The sequence below is a fragment of the Neopelma chrysocephalum genome, unplaced genomic scaffold (assembly GCF_003984885.1).
Source record: "Neopelma chrysocephalum unplaced genomic scaffold, ASM398488v2 Primary Assembly neopelma1_69, whole genome shotgun sequence".
NCBI classification, from domain to species: Eukaryota; Metazoa; Chordata; class Aves; order Passeriformes; family Pipridae; genus Neopelma; species Neopelma chrysocephalum.
This window is the reverse complement of record NW_020897729.1, coordinates 332718-358991: the sequence shown is the minus strand read 5'-3', so window position 1 is coordinate 358991 and position 26274 is coordinate 332718. Positions and strand designations below refer to the sequence as shown.

At 44.6% G+C, this 26274-nt stretch overlaps 1 protein-coding gene across 8 annotated transcripts in view; it reads right to left on the bottom strand.

Moving 5' to 3' along the window:
• Positions 1-2405: 2405 nt before the first annotated feature.
• FGF12 (fibroblast growth factor 12) overlaps positions 2406-26274 on the bottom strand; it is a 224000-nt gene continuing 200131 nt past the window's right edge. For all 8 annotated transcript variants that reach the window (XM_027685483.1, XM_027685480.1, XM_027685477.1 and 5 more), the window contains 2 exons: positions 11324-11522; positions 2406-2751 (listed from right to left, as the gene is read on the bottom strand). In XM_027685483.1, the coding sequence (XP_027541284.1) occupies positions 2633-2751; positions 11324-11522 (318 nt within the window). In that variant the 3' untranslated portion in view covers positions 2406-2632. The remainder of the gene's footprint in view (positions 2752-11323; positions 11523-26274) is intronic.

The window sequence follows — 26274 nt, the reverse complement described above, 5'->3', positions numbered from 1 at the left end:
TGCCCTTGGCAAGTTGCCGGTGGCTGGGTGCAGAAGGGGTTTGTGGTATCATGGTGTGCTGTGGGTGTTCTGTTCCGTGGTAGGTGCTGCGCTTCCCCTCCACAAGGACACCTGGAAAGGCTGTGGCTCAGTGACTAAACCATGGCCTGGTGTTTGGTGCTTGGTTAGTTCAGGGACCTGCTATCTCATCGTTTTGGTCTTGAGATTCCGTTTCTTTGAATGTACATGTCTGCAGTGACTAAGATTTTCCCCCACGCCTTAACTGGGGGTGCTATCTAGTTTGGGAGGGAGCTGAAATGTAGGCGATGAATTAGATGGGGTTGGGTGTGTGTTCCCAAGCTGAGCATGTCTTCGTGACTTTGGCCCAGTGTTGTGAGACTAGAGAGCAACAGTAAGTGTCTCCAGCATGACTGGCAGCCCCAGACCTATAGCACAGGGGGGCTACCCACAGGTGTAGCATTAAGTGGCAGAGCCATGGCAAGAGCCCCTTTATTTCAAAGTTTCAGCTTTTCAAAACACAAAACGACATGTTTGAAATTCATTCCTTCATGCTGATCCTGGGAGTCTTCCATAACCTTGAAATTTGGCTGTGTCTTTGCTTTCCCCACTTGCTCTATGCTTGTACAGAGCTGCTCACCGAGCCCTGACACACCCCAGCACTGACAAGTGCCGTAGGGCTGGGGGCACCCAGGTCAAGAACATCTCGACCAGCCCTGGCACACCCCTTCCCACAGTCACAGCAGCTCTGTGTGTGTGGCACCAGCCAGCTGAGGCGTTGGCAGGGATAGCAGAGGAGCCTCAACAATTGAGGTGGTATTTGGTGTGTCACTTATGAATGACACAAACTCTCCCACCCAGCTTGTAACTGCAAGGCTTTAGGCTGGTTCCCCTTGTATAAAGTGCCGTTCTGACCCATCAGTTCTGTTTTTCACCTCTTGCAGGAGCCCATGGTCTGAGCAGCAAAGGCTTCCCAGATGCCTTGGCGAGGGCAGTGCCTGTTTTTGTAACAGCAGCTGTATTGCTGCTGCCATTTGACCCTCCTGCCTGCAGGTCCTGGGTGCTGAAAGGGGTCAGAGACTGAATTTAATGTGTGTGGTCAAAGAGGCTTCTGCCCATATTGCCCTGCTTCAGTTCCACCCAGGAGCAAGGGTGTGTGGTTCACTGCTGACCTCCAAACTACAAGGAGGGAGAGGTCCAGACAGGAAGAACCTTGCAAATCCCCACAAATGACCGCGTTACTGCAGGTGGGCTCAGTGCTGGGCATCCCTCACCCCACTGCCCTCTTCCTTGCCTTTCCCAGTCTGTGAATTCGTTACCTCTGAAGGGCTTCTCCAGCATCTGCAGCCCTGGAATTGGCAAGACACGTGCCCACACCCAGGCTGCTGCAGCATCTCAGGGGGCCTCATCCCATCACAGTCCTGGCAGTGGTAAGGCTGTGGATTAGAGGGGTTTGTAGCCTCGGTTTTGAACATGTGTCAAACACGGTATGTGTGGAGCCGTAACACTCAGGGAGACCCCCAGCTGCTGGAAGGACATGGCAGCATGTCCTTGCCCTGGCACAGCTGGGCAGGCACAACCACCCGTGTTCCCCTACAGCTGCTCCCTCCCCACACCCCTCCTTCCCTTGCTGAAATCCCTGCGTTATGCACTCATACAGCACATGCCTCACCATTTCCATCTGACAGTAAGGATTTCAGCAGCGTTTCTTGCTCTGTTTCCTATTTTAAAGCAAGCAGCTATCCGTCCTTCCCTTTATCTCCTAACTCTCCCCTAATAAACATGATCACTTCATCCTGTGCGACCTGAAAACCCATTTCTGAAATGCCCCTGGCAACTAATACAGTAAAACAAGCCTATAAATATAAATAATTATGATAAAAAGGCATAAAATGCCGGACTTGGGTCAAACATACTCACGGAATGACATTAGCCAGAAATAACTAAGCAGTGTTTGAATGTAGATGGAAAAAGCTGAATACAGAGTAGCTACTTCATTGCCCATAACTGTCAGACTCCTAATTCGGACAGGCCATATTTTACTGATAGCAGAGCAGAGTCATAATCTATCCCTACCTTTCCTGCTTTGTGAAAAATCCCATCCATCCCCAGGGAAGCAGGGGTGTTAAAAACAGTGGTGTGAACGTGAGGTGAAAGTATAAGACAGAAAGCACAGTCCCAGGCTGCATTTCCCACGTTTCTCTCACATCATATGCTAAGTTCAATTTTCCAAAAGCTTTGTTTTATTTTTAAAGGTAACATCTTTATTATTATTATTATTATATTTATTAGTTGTTATTATTATTATTATGCAGAGATGAGATTTTTTTTCCCCCTTTGATCACAGAGCAAACAGTTTGCTTTTGAAAATGTTAATGGAGTCCTGATTTAAAACATTTTTTCTTCACTTTTTTTGTTGTTGTTGTTGTTGTTGTTTTTGTTTTTTAAAACGTTGCAGCAGGCAGGATCTGGGATTCGATTTTCTCGTCCTACACAAAGAAAGATTCTGGAGTTCCGAGCCACTACCGGTAGGTCCTGCCTTGCTCAGTTGTCATCGTCTCAGTGTGGTTTCGCCAGGTGGGGTGGGTAGGTGGGTGGGAGGGGAGGAGTTGGAAGAAGGGAGGGAATTTGTCAGCTATGTTGAGTCTTGGTTAACAACTTTGCCTCCATTCATGGTTGGTGTCCCTGAACTTTTTCTTGAGCGTCCTTGTTTTTCTCCAATTTCATGCAGCGATGGCTCTCTGTACATGCACACTGCAAAAAGAAAAGGCACCCATTAACAGCACTGAAGTCACAGGCATTCATGACCATAATTAATTATTTCTTTGTATATGGAGCTGAAATTCCAGCCCAAGACAAACACACCCAGAAACCTCAGTGACTCAGCCGTAGATCCTGTTACCCAGCAGGATCTGTTACCTGCGCTCGCTGCTGCTCCTGCTTCTGTCTCAGGATTCTTCCAAAGGCACAGAGAGAAACAGGGGATTGCTCACAGATAAATCTTTCTAGGTTTTCTGTGCTTTACGATTTTTTCATGTTGTATTCATATATACAAAATAAACATTCCAATTCATAGAACCATGTATTGTCTAGAGATGCTGATCATTATCTAACAACAGGTCCAAGAATCACCTGGTTCCCAGCCCTCAATCTCCAAAAAAAGCCCTTGAGAGACTTGAATCAAAACTACATGTGCGTCTGAGCCATCCAAACCTTCTGGGTGTTGAGCTCTGGATATGGAATTGGTGACTCAAGCCCATTTGGCTCCATCAGCCAAGAACTGAGATCTGCTCTCAGCACTTCTTATTTTTTCCTCTGCAAATCAAGACAGCCAGACAAGGCCAAGGCCATGAGGGGACACACGGGGATGAGTTCAGTGACAGCAAGCCAGGAGCCATCCCCGCTTTGCATGGTCATCTGGCAGCACCTAAGAACAGGGTGGATGGAGCGAACCTTCCCTTCAGACCCTGGCTAAGCAACGTGTGTCCTATAAAAATGTACTTGCTGGAACCTAGACAGCCAGAGAAGGCAACGTCTGCCCAAGGCATGGCTCATGCCCATGTCCCCATGTGCAGCACAAAGCATTTATCCAACTCACCATGTGGACTAAGTCCTCATGGCTGTCCTTGTCCCATGTGAGGTGTGCCAGATCAGGGGCATGGGCTGAGCAGCTCAATGCCTCACACCAATGGGGAGCATCTCTGATGAGCTCACTGCAAATGTGGCAGGGTGTAGATGTGATTGAAATAGTGAGGCATCTCAAGGGCAGGCACACTGGAGTTGAGAACATAGAGTAAGTTCAGACTGCCAATGTCATGTCTGGATCTTTACAAAAATTAGAATGGAAAGAAATGATTGTGCATTGCTTCATTTTGTAAAGCTGTCACATCACAAACAATGGCACAAAGCTCCAACACAGGATAGAGTCCATCAGGGTTTGGTTCCGGGTAATCAACCAGAACAAAACTTCAAAAATTATCTAAAGAAATGAAAAAAAAAGACCCTATGTATGAAAAGGCGATGTAAGCACTTGTATTTATAACCTCCCTTGATTTGCAAATAAATCCCAGCAATTAGAGGCAGACTGCAAATGACATTATTGCTCTGCATTTTTACTCCTGACTAGATAAACAGTTATAGCAGTGTGCAACAATACAGGACAGAGATAAAGTGCACTCAACTGTATATTAATAGGAAAGATATTGAATTGAATATATGAGCAGTGAAAAAATATTACTTTTCCCATAGAGTATTTTTCATGCAAGGCTTTCAAAGCAGTTTAAACACAGACACACACTGGGCCTTCCAGCGTGGCTCAAGGAAGGTACTGCTCTGCCAACTCTTATTGCTACTGGAGATATTTTTGATGAAAATTAGAAAAAAGAGAAAATGAAGGACTTGTCCCATGGGCCTGGGACAAGATGAGCAATGCCAGGACTGCCCATCATGCCCAGACCATTGATGCTGTCTGCATGCTGCAAGGACAGTGTGTAGCATGACAGCAACAGACAGAAAAGGGCGCTCTCACTCCCAGTCAGCTGCTGAGCTGCCCCTCACATCTTGGAGAGTGTCACTCAACAACACGGTGATGGTGGCAACGTATCTAATAAAATCTTAAAGAAAGTATGAAATGTTTAACAACCGAGGAACACCCGTGCCCTTGTGATTTCTCATCCTGAGTTGTAGAGCCTTTGATAAGCACTGAGGACGTACATCACTTCTGTTACCGACCTTATTCTCTGATGTGATGTTTGCCCAGCAGAATTAGGTGTTTGTGCCAGTGTTGCCTCAGTGCCCCTGACATTCCATACACAAAGTTCTGCCTCAAGTGCACTGTTGCCTTCATCCTGACCTCCCTGGTCCCAATTTGGAGGTGGAGGGACCTCCATAAGTTCTTCCCCCAGGCAGCTACATGTACCAAGCTCATCCCACCCACACCCATTCCCAACACCCCATCGGGCTGGGCCACAAGGGCTGAGCACAAGCAAAGCCCGCAGCAGTAGCACCATGGCATGTTGCCTTTCCTCAACTCCCTGGCCTCACCATGGCCTTTGGGCAAAAACATTGAGCTGCTAACAAGGCCCATAGTGTAATGAATATAAACCATGTTACAGAAGTAAACAACATTTGCAGCTACCAAAGAAAGGAAACCCTGTATGTAGCAAACAAATAGGGCAGGAATTATAAGTTTATCTTCCAGTCTAGTGCATGATACAAGTACTGATGTGGGGCATGGTTGGAGGCTGCTTACACTCAGCTTTTCAGACAGAGCTGTCAAAGCCTCTGTACCAGACAGGCTGTGCCAACAGTCCATGCCAGAAAATCTGTAGCAGCATAGCACAAGCATATTTTCAGTATTTAGATACACCTACAGTATCAGTGTATGCAGTACTTACATGGCATCCTGCACAAGAGAGTGCCTGGATATTCTCCTACACAAGAGGTTTGTGCACGTGTGCTGAGCTATGGCCAGTGCTCAGCGGTGGCTGCAAATCTGTGTGGACCACAACACATGGGTGTGTGTGCACATGGATACATGGATGCGTGTGAACATGGACACACGGGGGGGTTTAAGGACAGTCCAATGTGTTGTGCAACACAGGTTCTTGGACTGCAGCTTGTTACTCTTTGTACTGAGGAAGCCTGAGTGTGACTCATGCACAGAGATGTTAGTCATGGACCGGGGAGGGGGGTGTTTGCAAATGGACTGTTGTGAGTGCCCAGATCTTCCCAGCTTTGAAGTTCATCTTTGTGGTTCAGGACTGGCAGCACTCACTGGTAGGTCTCTTTGGTGTCTGTGTCTGAAGGCACACTGTCCTGTCACCTGCACTGAGGTTAAACTAGCAGCAGTGCGACAGTCAGCATGCCCAGACGCCTGGGAGGTCTGCTGGTGCACAGAGCACAAGGAGCTTTGGAAGGATGAGCAATTCCGCCAGAACAAGAGTTCCTCCCTGCTTTGCCTTGCTTCTCCCACCCACCCACACCCACACACCAAGCCAAATACAGCCCTTAATGTCTGGAAACCAAGCTAATGCTTTGGAGCTTCAATCAGATAATCAGCTCCTATGCCCTAGATTCCAATCAACACATCCATATTCATGCTTTAATTGGAAAGTGCCGCTAGCTTGATCTGCTGAAGAGCTGCAGGCATTAATGGAAGGGGGTGAACGGCAGTGCTGTTCATGAGCTGTGCCCATGTCTGGTTCCTGTGGCTTTTGATTCCCTGCTCCCCTGCTAACCAGCAGTGCCTGCTATTCACAGGCACATGGAAAAAATTTTCACAAAAAATGACTCACAAATTGGGAAGGAGACTAGGGGTAAAAGTGAGGAGGAAGGGCATGGCAGGGACCATTCTTTCTGAAGGCAAATGGAGGGAGCTTCCTGTCACCCACAAACAGCTCAGTCTCTTGCTTACATGCTGGCACAGGATCCCAGTCTCATTTCTGCTTCCCAGGCATGGCACTGGCACATCACCTACATGATGACACTGAAATCATCCAGGGACTGCCTGAGTTTAGGAATCGATATTTTGTGTCCTGACCCTAGTATTTCTCACTTGGCATCACTGCAAGTTGAGGAGATTCAGAGGATGCAACAGACTCCATTTCCTTTTTCTAGAATACATCAAAAAGCTTATTAAGCACCTTAGAATTATCCCATCCATCCATCTCCACTTCCGGCTTTCCCTGCCCCATACTCTCGCAAGTTAGGAGGAACCAAAATTTTTCTAAGCTGCCGTTCAGCAGGTGGGCAGCTCGCCAGCCCTGCAGGATCACCACACACTGATGGAGCCTGGCTGGGGTCTAGGCAGGGCTGGGCCCACATCCTCTGGCAGGCAGCCCGGAGACAGGCTCTTCCCCTTGACAGATGCCACAGCTCCGGGTGTCGGTATCTGCAGGAGCGGCTGCATTAGCTAATGCTTCAGTGGAGAGAATTAATTGTCTGAGCAGCAGCAGTCAGGGGCAGGAGGGAGCGAGTGATTAGGTACCCTCGTTTTCTGTCTCTAATTACTGTGTTCTAAACCCAGTCCCAGCTGATGCATTTCAGAGGCATTTGAACTCGTGTCTATCCGGTGGTAAAACGTGAAAGATGCTGCCAGGTGGAATCACACTTTGTTCAGATAATAAAGGCAGCACATGATGACAAAAAGCCAGCCAAAATCATGGTTAAAAAACATCACATTTGCCATTCTAATAAGATCGCTGGGAGTCTGATAGATGAACAAGTGAGTTAGTGTGGGACAGAAAACATACCAAAGCCTGCTCACTTGAAAGACAGACCCAAGAGAGGAGCTGTGTTAGCAAAGACGGATAAAGTGGATGCCCCAACTCTGGAAGTGTTCAATGCCAGGCTGGATGGGGCCCTGAGCAACCTGATCAAGTGGGTGGCATCTCTGCTCATGGCCGGGGTGTCGAACCAAATGATGTTTAAGGTCCCTTCCAACCCAAGCCTTTCCACGATTCTATGTTTTGTGGATTAAGGTGATACCTTTGAAGCATTTTTACTAGGGCTATCACATTTTCCTACTCAACAGTGCCCTGTACTTCTTTGCAACATCTGAGGACCCTACGTTAAGAAAACTTGGATGTTCCATCCCTGAGGAATCACACCGGGAAAGATCTGGCTGCTTGGATTGTCAGTGATAATAAATGGATCCAGACTAGCCATTAACAGGTCACCTTCATATTTGAGACGTGTTCACATCATAAGGGCTGAAGCACCATAAATCTGGAGTTAGGGGCTGCTCTGCTGACTTAGAGAGAGGAAGAGATTTTCCGCTTTCTGTGGCCAGATTTGCCACCAAAAATGCTCTCTAGCTTCAGCCAGGCAAAAGAGGAAATGTAGCACTTTTGGGAGAGCAATGTGGAAATTTTGTCCTCAAGAAGGAAATATAAGTAACAGAGCACATCCACAATAAGAATCTGACAATATTCTGATTTAAGTGACTGGAAATATCTCCCATTGTTTGAGATGGGTTAGGATATTCAGAAGAACAAGAGGCACTGTTGATGGTATGGTTTGTCCAGCACTAATCATTACAGACACTTAAGGAGACTGAAATTGCTCTAAAACACTGCTTGTTGTCCAAGTGACAATTATACTCAAGCTCATTTCTTGTGCAGTCTAGTTCAATCTATATGTCTGCACTTTAAGGCTCATTTAGCTTGAAAGATCAGTGATCAGAAATAAAAATATCAAAAGAAATGTGTTGCGTATGTGTGTTTTTAAGCAAAACCGGCACCACACAGTACATCAACTGCTGCCTACCAGGCTGTTTTCCTTGGCTTTGCCTATGCACAGATGGGAGAGGAACTTAACGTCTCCCCTGTTATTACTTAGTAAGTTTTTTGTGCTTTCATATTGATTAAGCTTAATCCTATTTCAAAAAACAAACAAATCCTACCAACCAAAACCCAAAACTTTTCCAGTTGGTATCTGTTGACTTTTGTACAGAATACCTACAGCATCCTGGAAATCTACAGGAGTGAAAACATTCTGTGGGTTTAGCACAGCAGAAAGCTGTAGCTGCTGAAAGCCACAGACAACATACACCCATATAGAGATACCACAGTGTATATATGCACATGCACACACATGTAGTACTTAGAAATTACCTGAGAGGATATTTCCTCTTTATGTATTAGTTTTCTGCCCATTTGCAATTTCAACGAGACTCCTGAATTCAGAAAGCAGGATGAAACAACAGGAATCAAAAGAGCTCGGGGAATGATCTGGGCTTTTTGCGTTTCCTTTCCCTGCAAACACTCTCTTCACTAAACTGCTGCACAATTTTTCTGTTCATCACAAACAACTGGGAAGTTTCATCTCAGCAATAACTGCCACTGAAATGGTGGGTGAAGTGATTCCTAGCAATGTATGTGACACCTCTCTTTCCCAGGGAAGCAGATTCCTCCTTGCATACATTCCTATGTCAGCCATCATGTGGTAGGGCTAATGCTGGTGGCGGTACCGGACTGAGAAAGAGGAAACCTGGGGGCGTTTCTGTGGATGGAAGCTGCAAAGTTCCTGTGGATGGAAGCTGCTGCCTGAATAAGCAGCAAAGCCCACACGCTGGGGCACGCCACGGCATTCTGCAGAAGGGACACGCAAACAGAGCAAGAGAGTGCTTTGAATATTTTCTTAGAGTCATGACAAAGAAACAAACTGTTAAAACAGGGTAGGAATTGCCCCTTTTCTGTAACATCTCTTCTTGCAAGCTCTGCTCGCAGGGACTTTGATGGATGCAGCAAAGAGAAGTCACGTGGAGATGAGCGCGTTTTACTCCAACCCTCCCTGCAAGCCTCTGCTACCTACAATGAATCTTCGGCTTGGGAACAGAGTCCTCCGTCTGGAGTCACAGTCCCAGACAGCTGAATGCTTTGGGAAGCTGACACGTGCCTTGGCTTGGGAGACTGCCAGCTCTTTGATGCAGCAGTGCTCACAGAGGCTGACTGCAAAGCATGTGGAGGAGGGAAGGAGTGGAGGAGCCCTTAATTTGGCTGCCAACTTCTAAAGCGCTCACTCGCTCGGGAGGTTACGTGACAGCTGTGATTGAAGCAAGTGTGGGAGGATGCAACTGCGGGAAAGGGAAGCTCTCGGGCTGGGCTGGGTTTTTCAAAATGAAAGCCTGAGCAGCATTTGCTGCAATGAGATCTCTGCTGGGGGTCAGGCACCTCTATTAAGACAAGGCTTTCCATGAGGAGAGCCGCAAGAATGGCCTAGTTTAATGCATGCAGAAGACAACTATTGAGCTGTTCGGCAGATGCCATGCATGCTGTATTAAAAAAGAAGCCTGGATTCAAAAGGAACCCACTGATCAGTGCCAACACCCAGCCAGGCAGCAAAGAAATACCAGAAGGAGCTGGAAACGCAGCTGTGAAAGCTGGTGCTTGCAAAAGACTCTTCTCCCGGCCAAGGTAAAAGAGAAGCTGATGACTGACTCCATGCCTGAAGTAGGCTCTGTTCCTTAGCACAACTCAGTGAGGGCTAAGGGCACAAATCCCACTAATGCTTCAGAAAAGCTGTTGAAAACAAGCAAAAGACAAGCAGCTCCAGGATATTCCCTGCCCTTTCAACATCTCCATTTCCTGGGCAAAAGCCACAGATACTCTGGGAATGCTGTAATGAATTTCTGTCATTGTGCTTTGCTTCAGTGGTCCAACATGTTTTCCACCTGCCTTCCTGAACTGGCCTTTCCCTCACACTTGCTTGCCCCTTGCCTGAGCTGGGAAGCTTTTGAAACAGATACTACTGTGTGGAGTTGGCTGCAGTCTCCACCACTTGTGAGTGGTACCTGTTAGGAGAACATCAGTTCATCCCTTCTCCCACAGCCAACACGGGGATAGTGAGAGGGAGCACACAGCCATGCAGCCAAGGCCAGCTCCAAACTGCTGTGTCCCTGAGGTGGCAATTGGCAGGTCTGAGATGGGATCAGAAAGGTATACCTAGTTTCGGGATCAAGAAGTAGTGCTTCTCCCAAGTAGCAGAAAAAAAGGAGTTGTTTCCAGAGTCAAGTTAGTATCTGTTAAGTACTGGGGTCATCACAGTACCTCTCTCCATTTATCAGGGGCCAGCCCACAAAAAGCAAAATGCCCTGGCAGGAGCCTGAGGTACACTTCAGCAGTGTACAGGCATCAGCAGGAGGGCAAAACTTCAACTCCATGACTTTCACTGAAGCCTCACTGTGATGAAGACATATGGCGTGACAGCATCCCATCTAACTTTGGACAAGTATGATAAGGTTTCTCTACCCCTGGTGATTAACTAGGATGTCTTTATATGTGAGAAAAAACAGATTTAAGTCATCTTAGGGTAGACATACAAAGTACATCCACAGCTGTGCTGGTAGGATGTATTTTTCTTCTGTTACTATAAACAGAATGCCAAAGTCTAAAATCAGGTGGGATAAATCTGGTCTCTACTGACTCTACATGGGACTGGAAACCTACTGAAATACGCTGGCAAAATCCTCACAGAGAACCCAACATCATGATCACTGCTAGATCAGCTTCCATTTGAACTGCTGGCTGCTCAATGGCTGATTTTCTTTTCCAGTAATTTCTGATGTTGTCAGGCTTTTAAATTCACCCTTTAGCATCCCAAAGCTAAGAAACCCCTTTGGGACAATGTGCAAAGTTTATTATATGGGAAGGAAAACAGATTAAACGCTAACAGTGAAGCCCAGAACCTATCTGAAGTGTTATACATATTCTCCTTGCTTTCCGGTCTTGCAGCCCAACACCCCCACACAGGAAACCATGAATATGAAGTTGCAAACTCCCCCTTCCCATACCCCACTGATGGAGAGAGTGGGCAGATTCCATACCTTCAATAGGTTTGGGTACAAAATGTGATGAGGGTTTGGTTTTTTTCACTCGGTTTCCCTTCATAATTTGACCTTCTTTATTGAGTCCCAGGAACCACGCTCGTCCGGATTCTTGCTGCCGGTACAGCGTGGAAGAATAAATAACGTAGTAGTTTTCAAAGACAGATTCTTTAAATTTGCACTCTGGTGTGAAAACATCCTGCAGTGAGAGAGAGAGAGAGAAAGAAGAAAAAGCAATGGAAGGAATTAATCACTGATCTTCTAAATTAGGCATCACCGAGCGATACACAACAGTCACGCATTGCAGTTTGTTAACGACAGAAAACAACAGGCATCAGCAACGCCAGATCCCAGCAATCACACCCATCTAGAAAACTCCTGGCTGAAAGGCAAGGTTCTCCTTCCCTGGCAGAGCTGCAGTTTGTAGAACAGCCTACAGTGAACAGGTACGAAAAGTGTGCAGAAAAAGTCAGGAATTTGCCAGGATTTAGACTGGAATACTAAGCAAAATTACAAAAAATATTGCTGAGAAGCAGAGACAGCCTTGGTGTTCCTGATGCCTTCCCCTGCCTTTGCTCGTACCTTCCCTGTGATGGGGAAGAAATGTGCAATGCTCATTGTCTAAAATATTTAGGTTTCTTCAAATTCTTATAGGCAAAGGGCAGTTTATTGAACCATTTAAGTGGATTCAAAGAAACAGGAGTACAAAAGCAAGTAAACTATTTAATTTCAAAAGCGACATGAAGAAATGCTGGCACAAAGCCTGGAAATCTTTCAAGAAAGAGAAAGAAGTAATTTTAAAGATTTCTGGCACAAGTATTTCTTCAGATACTGAGAAGTGGTTCCACACCTGCCCTAGAGCAGAAGACACATGGGTCTGTCCAAGACATCCTCTGAGCCTATGCTGGCTGTGGGAGTGGCTGTCTTTGCCACTTGCACTGGCTTTGCATGAAGTCTCCAGGAGGAAACTATACTGAGTTATGGACCAGAACTTGTTGTGCCCCAGTAACTTTTCAGGATTTTTACAGCAGAGAAGCAAGCATTACATTTCTTTTAAAAGAGCTGGCTGGCCGGGGCATTCTGTGGCAGTGGGCTCCCAAACCTTCACTGAGTCAGATGCAGTTGTTAGTGGGTTGGGTTTTCTTCCCAGAATTTGATCTGGAGCAGAAAACTTGTCCTGGCCAAATTCTCCCACTAGGTTCCTAAAAACTCTGACATCCTTGGAAAAAAAGTTCAAGCCACAATGAAAATGCATTTTCTGAAGCAAAACTGCTTTAAAAAAATCCTTCTAATAGGTCCCAGACAAGGTATTTATAAACCCTGTGAGTGAAGGCAGGTGCTGCTACAGGGGAGCGGTGCTCCCTCCCAAGCCTTTGCCACTCCCAAGTCTTTGGGAGCTTCCATTCTTGTCAATGGAAAACCCATGACCAACATCTGAACAAAGCCTCTGGAGTAATGCCACATATTTACTGCAGACCTTGCTTAAGAAGGAACATTCTGAACATTCGGCAACACTCACGTATGTGTTCCCAAGCGATTTTGGGGTTATATAAAGTGTCGCTGGTCTGACAATAAATCCAGTGTGCAACAGACCCGTGGATCCTTGCAGGCTTGAAGCCACAGAAAATAAATCACAGCAGAAAGTGCAGAGCTGTGCTGCACACGTGAATTTGGCATCAATCATTAGCACCACACAGATAAAAATACCATCAGTGCAACAGGTCACAACAGGTCCCTCCTATCTGAGGGAGTCTTCTTTGCTGAAAAAATAAATATTTTTAAAAGAGAGTGAAACAGGTTAAGAGAGATCTAGATGACTTAGAGCACTATAAAATGGTGTTTGAAGTAGCTTCCCCAAAGATCAGTGTTTAAGCGTTCCTTAAATCTGCTCTTTGTCTCCAGGCTTTGTCTTGCCTGGGAAGAACACAGCTCACCCGGGGGCCGGGCAGTTTGCAGCGGCTGCCTGTGCTGGCTGGTTCGGGGGCACCCCTTGGCATCAGGACCAGCCAGGCAGCAGCTCTGAAACCAAACTGGACAACTCAATCCCCTTTCCAATGCCTTCATTACCCATCAATAAAAACTTATCATGAAAATTTCCTTTAGGGAGACTGAAAAACTGGTAGGCTGTGAAGGTTAGCTCCCAACTTGACCAAAATATGGAATTTGCTGTGCATGAGATATCTGGATTTTCCTCTTCTGTTTTAATTTCAATGTGGAACTAAGACTATGTTCAATGAGGAAGAAATATAAAAGCTAATGAATTTTGAAAATGTTGTTTCAGAAAGAAAAAAAGATATTTTAATTAAAAGTTATTGAAAATTAAGTTTTCAGCTAAATATCTATTTTAAAATTACTGCAGTACAGTACTTAATGACATGCAGCAGTAGTTCATAAAAGCAGACGCTATATTGTATATCCACTTGTACCAATAAAGGAGCAAAATTCTTTTATTATTTTAAATGTATGTAAAGACATCAACCCAATGAAGATTTAAGAAAAAATGAAGAAAAAAATATTGATTTCCTTTAGATGTTTAAGCTCCCCCACAAGCAAACAAAAGCGTCCCATGGGTTTTGTGAGTTGGCTGGTTGATTCCTCATCCCCCACAATTCAGTTGAAATAGCACTTCAGGACACAAACCATGGCAACACCACTAAGAAACACCCCAGCTCTGTCCCTTTGGCAGCTTAAAAAACCCACAGATTTGACAGCTAAGTTCTAGTTAAATAATACTGGGTTTATTCATTATTATCCATCTTCTTATGTATATCACCTGACCAGCAACAACTGTGCCATGTGGGGACAAACACACCAGGATGCAATTCGTCCTGCCACCAAACTGACATTCCACAGGGACTTTAGAGGTTTGAGCACCACAAATCTTTGGCATGGCCACTACCACATATGGACTTGACACAGCGAGCAAGAGGATGAAGAAGGAAGAACCACATGACCAGGAAGGAGACAGGACAGAGGAGCAGGACACAGGCTACTCTTCCAAATCTCTTTAACATGCAAACCCTTATATTTTTCTTCATTGATATCTTCTTGGTGGCCAATGGCAAGCCTTTAGCTACAGTGCATCATCTAGTTTCATCACGTGCCTTTTGCTGATGGCTTTGAGGCTACCAATAACAAAAGGCTACTGGGATATTAATGGCAGAAACTCTGTACAAGCTTCACTGTCAAAATTAATTGTGGCAATTATGTCTAATCAGGTGGGAACTGCTGTTTCAATTGTCTTGGGCTGAGAAGAGCTGGGAAGAAAGAGGAAAGTGCAGGTGTGCACAACAGGCTTCACACTAACAAAGCAGTTTGTAGCAGCCACTGCTGCACAGACTGAAATCTGAGGTAAACGAAGGTATTTTTGAAAAATCACTGATCTATTGACCAGACCTCTGGGGCATGCAAGATTTTATTTTTATTTCTTTGGTTTAATTTATAAGACAAGGTCACTGTTGTTCACTGTTGCTAGATGGGCAGACCTAATGTCCAATACTTTCTCTTCATCCCACAGATAAAGAGAGGCTAAACACTGGGGTCATGAGCACCCACTTCACTTCCTCACTTGCTGCAGGGACTTTTTGAAACGGGCTTATAACATACCCCACTCAATTATTTTTCCAACTCTCTTCTTGATTGAAACAGCACGACCAGGTACAAGACAGTGAGAGGACAGATGGTTTCATCTTTTAATCACCGGTCTTTTTTCAGTCTTTAAACAAAGAAATAAACAGTGACTCTATTTTCTGCACAAAGTCTATAGAGGTCCCCTGTCAGGACCATCATGAACTCAGCTCACTCGGAAATCCCACCAGTTCTCCTCATTAAAGAGTATGCTGGTGATTTGTAGAAAAAAAAAAAAGGAAATTTCTCTGGTTTAACTTCCAAGTAAAATATCTGTCTTTGAATAAATTATTTTTGCATACAAAGTAAATAAATACAATTATTTGTTTACTACTTGGAGATTTAGAGCTGGAGGTATTTTGTTAAATGTCTACAGACATTACTGAAAGTGGTTTTGAAAAGCAGATTTTTTTTAATTGTTAAACTAAAAACCTGCATGAAATATTTGTAAAAGAAATGTTAGTAATTTACATGCAAAATGATTAGCATCTGCTTGCAACTTGTTTTTTGCATCTCAATCCAATTCCTTGAACAAAAGACAATTCTATTAAGAAGAGTAATTAGATTTGTTTTGAAAAAACAAACATAGGTCTGGTTTGTGCTAACTCCAGTTTTATTGGAAATTGCACAGTCTATTAAAAAAACCCACAATAGCTATCACATAGAAAATTAGGAAGACCGCATTCAATGACACTTGGAATCAAAAGGAGCTAAATGGATGCAACTGCCATTGGAGGGCAGGGGGCCGAGATCCACTGGGTCAGACCCGCTCAGGGAGGGTATAAGGTACCATGATTGCCCCAAAACTTATTTTTGGTGTAGAAAAACAACATGTTTCATTTAGCCTTGACCCCAGTAGTGTCTTCTGCCATCTGTAGATGGAAATATGGATGGGACTTGGAGGCACAAGCCAATCTCTGGATCACTTGGGTCTTTCAGGGAGATGTTGGCAATGTCTGACCCAACCTGTCTCTCACTGCTGCACAGGCCGGGGGTGGTTTGTGAGAGGACAGATTTTTTTTCCTAACCCACCTCAGCTTTCACCTGCCCTCATCAGGTAGATCTAACCCAGCCTCTGGGCCTTGAACACAGTAGGTTTGGTGGACTCTCCTTTGCAAGTCCGTACATGACAGCATGCAGAGGCACTGCTGTCAAGCCTGTGGACGTGAGACTTCAGGGCATTCAGAGATACACTGCCACCCTTGGAGGTCTCAGCTCCTTCACAAAATGCTGACCCAGCCTGGTGCAGTTCATAGTGCTGCCAGGGCTGTGGATGGCCCTGGTGCTGCTCAAGAAAGCAGTGCCAGCCCCTGCTGTACCAGTCTGGGAGCATCCCTGCTGCTGAACATCCTCAGTTGGGAGCTGCAAGGAAAGGGTCCTCTGGAAGCAACACCGTGGTGCTTCTGCATTCTGATCGTGACAGGCAGCAATTTGCTCCCCAGAAACCCCCGACGTTTCCAGACCATGGTAGAAATGGTGACAGGCTCCCACGTGCAATGCTCAGGGCCAGCCAGGCAGAGCAGAACACTGTCACTAGCTGTTGTTGTATTCAAATCCAGCTGCTCACTCAGTGTTCCCCCAGACTGGGCTGCTTGTTTGTATTGCTTACCATTTCCCCAAAAACATTCTCAAAATTGCCAGATAAATAAAGATTTCTTTTTTTTTTCTCAAGATCTCCTTTTATTATAACCCAAAGGAGAACAGCAAAAACACAAATACAAAAGCAAACCTAATGACTTAATAAATTTAGTCACTGAAACTAGAAGCAATAAAAGAAAAAAACCATTCTGCAAGTAGTTTGTGCCACAGTTTAGGAAAGGGATGTTAATTATGAGTGTTGAAATATCTAACTAACACACTCCCAGAGTAACAGTTTTCCTTTGTTTACAGCACTTATGGGTTTCTCTTTTATGTTCTGCACAATTACTGAGCCAGATCTTCAGATGGGATAAAAGCACTAAAATGCACCAAAGTCTATGGCATGGCAAGGCTTCCTCCCAGAGAATCTGGCTCAGGATACTTACTGATGTTAGTCTTAATACTTAGAGCTCATCAACTCATTTAAAACATATTAAGTAGGAATCATAAATATCAGCATAGCTATCAGCAGTGGCATTTCATTGTGGTTGTGGAGGCAGAGCATGGAACAATTGGATCCTGTTCACTATGTCTGTAAAAGTGCTGTTCCATCCCAGGAAAAAGGACGGCATTATAGAAGAGCATCTGCTTTATGGTGCTCTTTACCTAGTAAAGCCCATTCTACATTCCCCACTGACCTCAGCTAGAGCAGGGTTTTATCAACATCCCTCTGATGCCAACAGCACTGAGTAATTCAGCGTTGAAATCGATATGGAAGTGCAAAGGCACAGGATTCTTGAAGACATTTGGGCTTCCAGGTGAAATGCAAATGCGTGACTCCCATTTAAGCCCATGAAAGTTCAGAGGCTAAATACGTCTTTGAATATCTGAGATTCTGTGACCACAAACCTCATACCACAGCACTTGATCCCAGCACACTCTTATTCCCAGGACAGGTCTTTACCATAGAGATTCTGTTCACAGGATAAGCCCTGTGCAGACCACGGCAGCACTCCCACAGGCAATGATGCCTTGCACAGAGCCTGATGGAGTTCACTGCCTGCCTGCCTCAATGTAGCTTCTCCCATGACCTAGGGTTGCATCTGTCTGGGAATGCTTTAAAATAAATGGTAGCTGAGCTCTCTCTTGGCATGCGACCAAGAACCACAAATGTGCATCCAAACTTTACATCTCATCACATCTTTGTCCAGATGGCAGGTGATATTCTACTCTTCACACTTCACTTTTCCTCCTCCTTCTAGCTCCATAAGAGATTAGTGACAAGTCTTCTTGGTGGCCTTTTAGAAGTAGGAGAGAGCAGATACGATTTAAAATAACAAGCTGCTACATGGGAGTGTACAGCTCTGCTGCAGAGCAGAGATTCATTTGATGAGGTAATATGGTAACTGCAAGTATTCTGACTCTGCCTGGACCATCTGTGGGCTGGAGGGAGCACATTTTCAAATAAATCACCATCCATGCAGATCTGGTCTCCAGCTCCAGGAGCTGAAAAGCAGCATTATCAAGCTATCTTACTTACTGTCTCTGAAAATATAACTAGAGGGCCATCTGCCCTCACTTTTGTGGGAAGTCTCTGTGCTGAAGGTACATATTGTTCAGCTGGATTCACTTTAAAACACTCATGCAAGAGGTGGAGTGCAGGTCTGCTAAGTCTTGTGAGCTGACCCAATATTTCTAGACAGGGAAAAAAACCCCAAGTGCTGGACAAGCCTCTGTAATTAGACTGAAGATCTTTATATGCGGACAAAGGCTGTCCTAAAGCACCTTTTCATGTTCAAGGACTGATTAAATTGTTCACGTCATCACAGAGGAACGCTGGAGACAAAGGTGTGATTGCAGCATGGACATGGCCAAGGTAACCTTGCAGTGGCAAGGACATCTGCCCAGGCACATAGGTGGCAGGTTCTTCAGGATACACTGAGCTCCATTCTGCCCCAAATAACCCATTACCCACATGAAAATGAGCTAGTATAGATCCACACAAGCCATGGTCTCCTTTTGGCTACAAAGCAGATGAGTTTGGGGGTCCTGATTCAGACCTGTCCATCCCACCGCAGCTCAGTATTGTCTTTTTTTGCTTTCAGCTCTTGGCTTGTACATCATGCAGGCACATTTTTACCAAGTACTTCATAAAGTGCCCAAATTCACTGCATTGGCCTTTGGCAAGCTGCTCATGCAATCCTGATAGGAACACAGCTTTCAGCTTAATGAGTGACAAGAGCGTAGCTTGGGATGACTCTTCCACTGGGCTGCTCACTTCCATACCTCCCTGGAGAACCCGGGTAGGATGGATGAGAGAAGAGGCTCTGTCATTAAGGTCTGGGTACCAATGACTGCACAGCTCTGTGTGCAATGTGATCTGAAGAAATCTGCACATCGAGTTGCTCACCAATGTGGCACACAGAGTAAGTGACATACTTTGTCCTTTTTCTTAATGACGGACTCCAAATTCATGGTTGGATGGAGTAAATTTTCATCCCTTCTTTTTAAATCATAAGGTATAGTTGGCATTTGTTTGATTGATTTGGTTTTTAATTTTGGATCTTTTTTCAAACTGGAATTTTAAACCTCTTAAAATTTGGACTGCTATGAACTGGAGTAGCAGTTGCAGCACAGTTCATTCATGTGGCCCTTGGCTCATCCAGTTCAGCATTGCTCTTCCAGGAAAGCAACTGCTTCCCATGAAGGGAGATTTTCTGACACCATTGTCTCTGGTATTGCATTCCTGGCAGCCTGGGGATCTGGTGAAACCCCAGGATAATGTCTAACCTGGGAATCCCAACTCGTCTATTGTCTTCTCTACATTCTGTTTTCCTGACAAAGTGTCTGAAATTACTAACAATGTTATCAACTCTGCTTACTCCAAAATAGTATCCAGAAATACATCTTTGCATTCAGAGATAATGATCATGAGATAAGATGGGACAAGATGAAGATATGTTAGTTGCATACAAGAGAAACAGACTTCCTAAATTAGCATCATACTGCCTCATCTGCTAAAGCCTGAAATAACTATGAAGAAAAATAATAATCTAAGAACCCTAGAAACACAGCCAGATGGGATGCTTTGAACCTCTGATCTCTCTTATGTTTCTTGGCATCGATTTGAGCCTGAGCACAGGGCAGAATAAATTGATTTGTGGCCTTTGGTTATTTTTGTGATCTTGCTGTTTTTATTATTATTGATAATAATAACAATGTATAAACTAAAGCAATGGTTATGCATTTATAAATACGACATTATTTTCTTCTGATAGTCAAAAGAAACCATTTAGTGGAAAATTAGCAGTCAATATTAGATTTATCATGTTATTATTTATATGAAAATCATCCTCAAAGGCTCAAACTACAGTACAAATGCCTTGGGCATTTAATAAAAATGCCCTCATAATGACAGGAGGACAGGCAAGACCTCTTATTTTCTACATTTTTATGCTGAGGTCCTGAGCGCTGAAACAAACCAGTTGGCTTGCTGGGTGCCCTATAAACAGGAGGCGTCAGAGTAAGTAGAGAAACTTATTTCCTCCAAGTTCCAGTTGAGTTTCTTAGGCAAACACCCTCTCTTTCTGACACAAATGAAAGAATGCAGTTATAACAATGTCAGGGAGAAGGAGACTGTGAGTGAGCCCCAGTCCTTGTACGGCAGAGTCTTACAAGTGTTTTACAGTTTTTAGCACTCAGACAAAACTGGCTTGTCCTTACCTGACAGTGCAGCCCTGTGTGGAGTGCAGGTCTGAGGAGAGAAAGTGTCCTCAGCCCAGTTTTCTGAGTAGTTCATTGTCAAGTGGGCAGAAGATAAGAGAACTTGCCAAGGAGCTCACCAGGCCTATTACAGCCCTGAGCTGCTGATGTGCTGAGATAGCCTCTCTGCTTTGACTCTTAAATTTAAACTGTGAGACTCAGTGGAAACACACCATCTCCGACACTCTGCCTATCTTTCCTACTGCTGGAAAGATCTTTCCTGAATTAAACCAATTTCAGAGCTGTCATGACCAGGGTTGGAAATTCAATTTCTTTGCTGCTAAAATTTCCATTTTGAAAATGAGTGGTGCTAGATTATTAGTATTTTGACAGCTTACTGACAGATTGGCTACAACTGGCCAATTAACAGCAAGTCCTGTGGTCTAAAAAATCAGCTGAGGCTGGGGTGAGCTGGTGTTGGACAGGCAGGTTCTTGCAACCATGACAAAATGTTATGAAGTGTGACAATTTATGTGGCTTTTCCATCCCCCTTGTACCCATTGCTGCAGTGCCTACACAGGGAAAAGGAAAGGTTCAGGCCATATTCTTGGGTGGAGGCCAGCTCTGTTGCCTACTGGGAGAGCCAAAGGGAACCCACTGAGATTTGTGCCTCAATGCCTGGGTCCCAGCAACACTTCTGCAGACAAAGCCAGAAAAAAAAGTCAATGGTGCTTCCTTAATATCTGCCAGGCTGACACTCAGGGTGACACTTCAAACCCCTCTGTTCATCATCCCAACCCCTAGTGAAGGCAGGTAGGTGCTATAATGGAAGACCGTGCAGAGGATCTGCAGGAACTTTTCTGTTGCTCCTGAGCACCATTTACTGCCAGTGGAAGGGAGCTTGTTGGTGAACACCTGTCATGTTACTGAGGCATTGGATTTTAATTCCTGAGAGCAGGGTCCTCTGCTGGTCCTGACTCCTCCAGACGCTGTATCCTTAAGCCAGACACTTTGGGCTAGCATCCCATCTAATATTCCTTAAATTGCTCATTGTGTACAAGGAACCTGTCTTTGGTTGCATATAATAGAGGTGAATTCAGCCTGAGGAATGAATGAGCCTCTAGCTACTGAGAACATTGTTGGGAGAGAAAGGGAGGAGGAAAAAAGTGTATGGCATGAGGGGTAGACAGCCCTTTGCCCACTGATTTTCTGAGAATTCAGAAAATCAACCAACTCTGCTGTGACAGAATTTCCATCCACATATTGACCACAGTACCTCTGCCTAGCTTGAAAGCACTGACAAATCTTACAGCCCAAAACAACTTCACAGAAAAGACTGGGCTTATTAATACCTTGAATGGATTTCCACAATATGTATGTGCTGACAACTCGACTTGTTCTTTTTCTTTTAGTTTCCTTTTGATGTGAAATAACCCGTGGACAATGCACAAACAGTTTGAATGAACCCAAACTATGCCACAGCTTAGATCTGACTGTTCCAGTGTATGCAGCCAAGTGACCCATTGTAGCTGATGCTTTGCTTCCCAGGAATCAGACAGATGGAAGTATATCATTGGGGATTTTAGAGTAGTGGCTATAGTGAAATTTTTCACTCTGTTGCACACTTTGCTAGAGAACACAGATTAGCTTTGGCATCTGATCCTGTTCAGAAGCCAACTAATGACTGCAACTTCCAATCTAAGATAATACAGTCACTCTAGAGAGAGTAATATAACACACTAACTCTGTTTGGCACAATGCACAGTAAAGCAGGAGACCATTTTATTGTGTTACTAGTATACAGAAGACTGTGCAACTGTCTTTAAATTATATGACCCAAAATCAACAGAGCAATCCAGAGTTAAAAATTACTGTTCTTTCTTTGTAGCTACTTATTGCAGCATGCAGTCTCGGTGAGATCCAGGGTTTACAATCAGGTCTGTAGAGGTCTGATGATTTTTTACAGAGACTGTGTTTACACTGCGGGACCAAATCTGTAGAGTGAAGCTGTTGGTAGCAAGGGCTGGATGCTGGTGCTGTACACATCTCAGGAAGGGTTCAGTCTGGTCTAGCTGCCACCTGCTCCCATGGTCTGAATATCTAGTATTTTAGGGGCATTGCAAAGAGCACCCTTCAGTTAAGCTTCACCCAAAAAGAATCTAGTTTGCACAGCCTAAGACTGCTCTGTGGTGCAAACAGAAGAATTATATGTGAAGGTTACTGGAGGGATTGTTCCAAAAGTGAACTAAAGCACTAGTCCCATGGATAGCTGGGATAGCTGGCTTACTGCAGTGGTGTATAATAGAGTAGGTATGTGATGATCTGAAATGTCAATATCCTTAAAAGGAGTCGAGGGCCCTGTATGTCCTTTGGAAAACAGGAATGTGAGCAGCACGCTGTAACCTGGGTGGTGGCTGTACACAAGGTCCTCTTCTCCTGCCATGTGGAGTTTACACTTCAGATTCCTTTATGATCTGAATATAGTAACACAAAGCCCTCCAGAAAGCTTACCACCAACATTCACAAACAGACACATTTGCCATAATAACAACAAAAAAGGACAGTTGCTAACTCTGTCTCCTTGAATTTTAGTACCTTACTTGCAGAAAGCCTGGAGTTTACTGTGTGTCACAGCTGGATTTCGGAGGTCTGAGAATATTTTTCTTATCAGATAAATTTTAAAGAAATCTTATTTATATGTTCCAGCAAACATGCTGAGGGGGAAAGGAAACCTTAGAGCTGTCCTGACTATCTCACTGAAGAAGAAATGTCATTTCTGCTTTCTTCTGTGCTGTCATGGAATAGGGGGAGGGAAAAAAAACCAGCACTGAAGCGAAAAAGCCCCACAACAGAGAAACCATTTGTTCATGGGCATAACAGTCTTTTCTTACAATCTGTACTATTTCATAGTTTTCATCTGTTTTCATCAATGCTAAGTTCTGAATCATTAGTGCAGCAACATGAGCAGAACTGGTTCCTCTAAGAATCGCTAAAGCTGGACTACACATTCTGTTCAAGGAATAAACATTGATTCATGAATGTTTCTATTAAAATTGATATGATCACTTTCATAACAAGGGAAACAAAGCAGAAGATTAGAAGTTCTGTGGAAACATAACTTCTCGTGCTAGGAGAGAAAAAGACAAAGATAACCTGCATCAAAGTGTCTGACTTAACTCAATCAAAGGCAGGGACTCCATGCAAGCAGAATGACTTAGCAAAACTCTGTTATCTGATGATCTGTTCATACTAATGGACCTGAACAGTCACTTCGGCCCCTATAATCTATGGTGTTGGGGTCAGCAACAGGCACAGTGTCCCAGCCTGTTCAAATCTGTCACACAGGAGGCTACACACAAACAGTGTAGACATGAACAACTGTCACCGTATTGCATAACACAAAAGAATCTGGAAGGTGTAAACCTGCGAAGCAGAAATTCAATCAGGCAAGTGGTAGAATGCTTATCAAATCACTGGATTTTATTCACTGGTTTTACACTACTGCATTTCAACTAATCTAAGCAAAGCATATCAGCAAACTGCTAATACACAGAGAAATACATACAACTGCACTTAGAGGAACAGAAAGTAAAAGCACCATGGGGATCATTTTACTTAGAAGAGGGCAGTAAAAAAATATGAGGCAAATGAGGCACAAAAGAAAAATAATGAGAGTTGTAAGATTTTGCTTTTTAAGATGGTCATTAAAAAATTAACTTTCAACTGATAAGGATGCTTTAAAATGTCTGCTTTCTAAATTTAACTCTGATATTGAAAAGTCTTGGGTTTTGTTCTTTTGTTTTTTTTGTTAGCGTATATTTGATAAAAAACCAAGGCATGATAATCCTGGTGCTACACATTTTCAAAAGCCATTTTTTAGCTCTAGCCTCTTCAGAGGGTGCAGATAACATTTGCATGGATACAAAGCCCTTGGAGAAAGAATGTTCCTTACGGGCAGAGCTGGCTGTAGGGTTTAATATGGTAGGAATTGAGATTCAAAATCAGCAGCATTCACATTAATAGCCATTAAATTATTATTCATATCAGGTTCTGGAAGCCAGTAGAAAGACTATGTTGTTCTGAAGGGTTCAACTTTGTTGTATGACTTACTTTCAGTTACCATTCTGAGGTACATATTTTTTTTTACAAGTCTTAGTGTACATTTAATGCCTGTTATTGCTTCTTTCCCCAATTCTGTAAATCGGGAAAAAAAGTCTGTGCACCCAGTAATGTCCATATCCAGTTAGAAGCTGTCATGGTGCAGCACAGCCCATGCTTCAACGCAGCAGGACAGAGATTATGCAGAGTGGAAGAGGCTCCCTGAATTATTTGATTCTGTCCTTGCTACAATTACAACACAGCCCCAGTTCTCAACAAAGCTCCTTTTATAACCCTATTTCTTTCCCCCACAACTTATACTACAAAGCTGTTTCAGAAGACAAGGCAGCTGTCACCTTCTGCTCTCCAGCCAAAACGTAGCCTAAAGCCCCTAGTGACACAGACATCAGATTCAGGGGCCTCCATGGACTCCTGTGGAAAGGCTCTGCAAGGAAGGCAAGTGGGCTTTTCAAATGAACCAACTGCCTGCACCCCTCCAACCAGCTGACCACGGGGCCACTGCTGGCTACCTCGCAACCAGGTGAAAAGCCATGTGAAAAGCATCACATACATCTTGCCTGTGAGGCCAGAGGAACAAGCAGCAGGGCCACAAAAAACTGACCTGAGCTGCGAAAGATGCCAACAAGGTGGTATTCTGAGCTAAAAAGTTCTCAGCCTTTCTTCCCCCCCACTTGTGTCCTGAGCCCTACTGCTGACCTTGATCCACTTAATAACATCCATAACCAAATTACACTGTAGCAGAATGTAATTATGCAATCAAGTAATGAGCTATGGTTTCGCTCTTGGTCTTGTATGCAAAGCCACCTTTGAAGAGGGCGATAAAAGAAGCGATTATTGTAAAAGGACAGCGCAGCCCCATGTACCAATTACTGGTCATGATGCAGGGGACAATGCCTGCTGGCAGCATTGATCCATCAGCTGCTTTTCATGGGCAGCTGGAAACCTTCTCTGTGCCGCAGCCTCACAGCCAGAGCCATGGGTTTCATCCTGATGCCAGACATACGCTCACGACAGGCATGCTGTGCGACAGGGCGGCGTTCCTGAGGATACCGACCTCTCCAGCCCATTGCCTCTGCTTCAAACATGCTTATTAAAACTGATTTAAGAATGACTGTACTGAGCCAGAGCAGCAGTGTGGCAGTGGCCAGCAGCAGGGCAAAGAACAGGGCAAACGTAGTAAAAGATCCTCCTTGCTCTGGATCCAGCAAGGGTGTCCTGGTGTTGAGCAAAGCACCCAGACTCCTGTGGGACTACACAAGTGTGGCAGGCATTGTGTGTTCAGAGCAGGGTGTGGGAACTGCCATAGATCCCCAAGGAGAGTCAAGAAGGGTCTGAGCCAGGAGAGGTTTCAGTGAAATGTTTACAGGAGGAAGGATTCCTGATGGAGCTCAGCTTGGAAGAGCAGCTCCAGGATTGCACTTCACTGCTCAGCTCAGGGGAGGCCCTGTCAGGTCTCAGCCTGTGGACAATTCACTGGTGTCAAGATTTCAAGGTGTCTGGGAGAAAATGGCAAAAGAAAATGTGATAAGAAATGGAGATGGAGATAAGAAATTGCCAAACTCAATTGTGACCATCATGATACCTGTGTCGTGCCAGACTCACAGCTCACAGAAGCAGGGTCAACCCCCTAATGCCACAAATAAGGGTGAATGTCTGTTTCCCCGGGTAAACAAATGGTGCCTACCAGCAGAGAAACGGAGTATTTCCATTTGCTGCACTCACACAAGCATCCTACAAGGCATGGAGAAAGTCCCACCATGGTGAGGAGGTAAAGGACACAGAGAAACAAGGTCAGTTGCATAAGATCCTTGGAAAGGTCGTGTCAGAGTCAGGATCTGGATTCTCTGAATTCCAGCCTGATGCTTTCAGCGAAAAACTTTTCCCTACCACATTCAGGGCAGAATGGGAAAGCTCTGGTGCCAGAC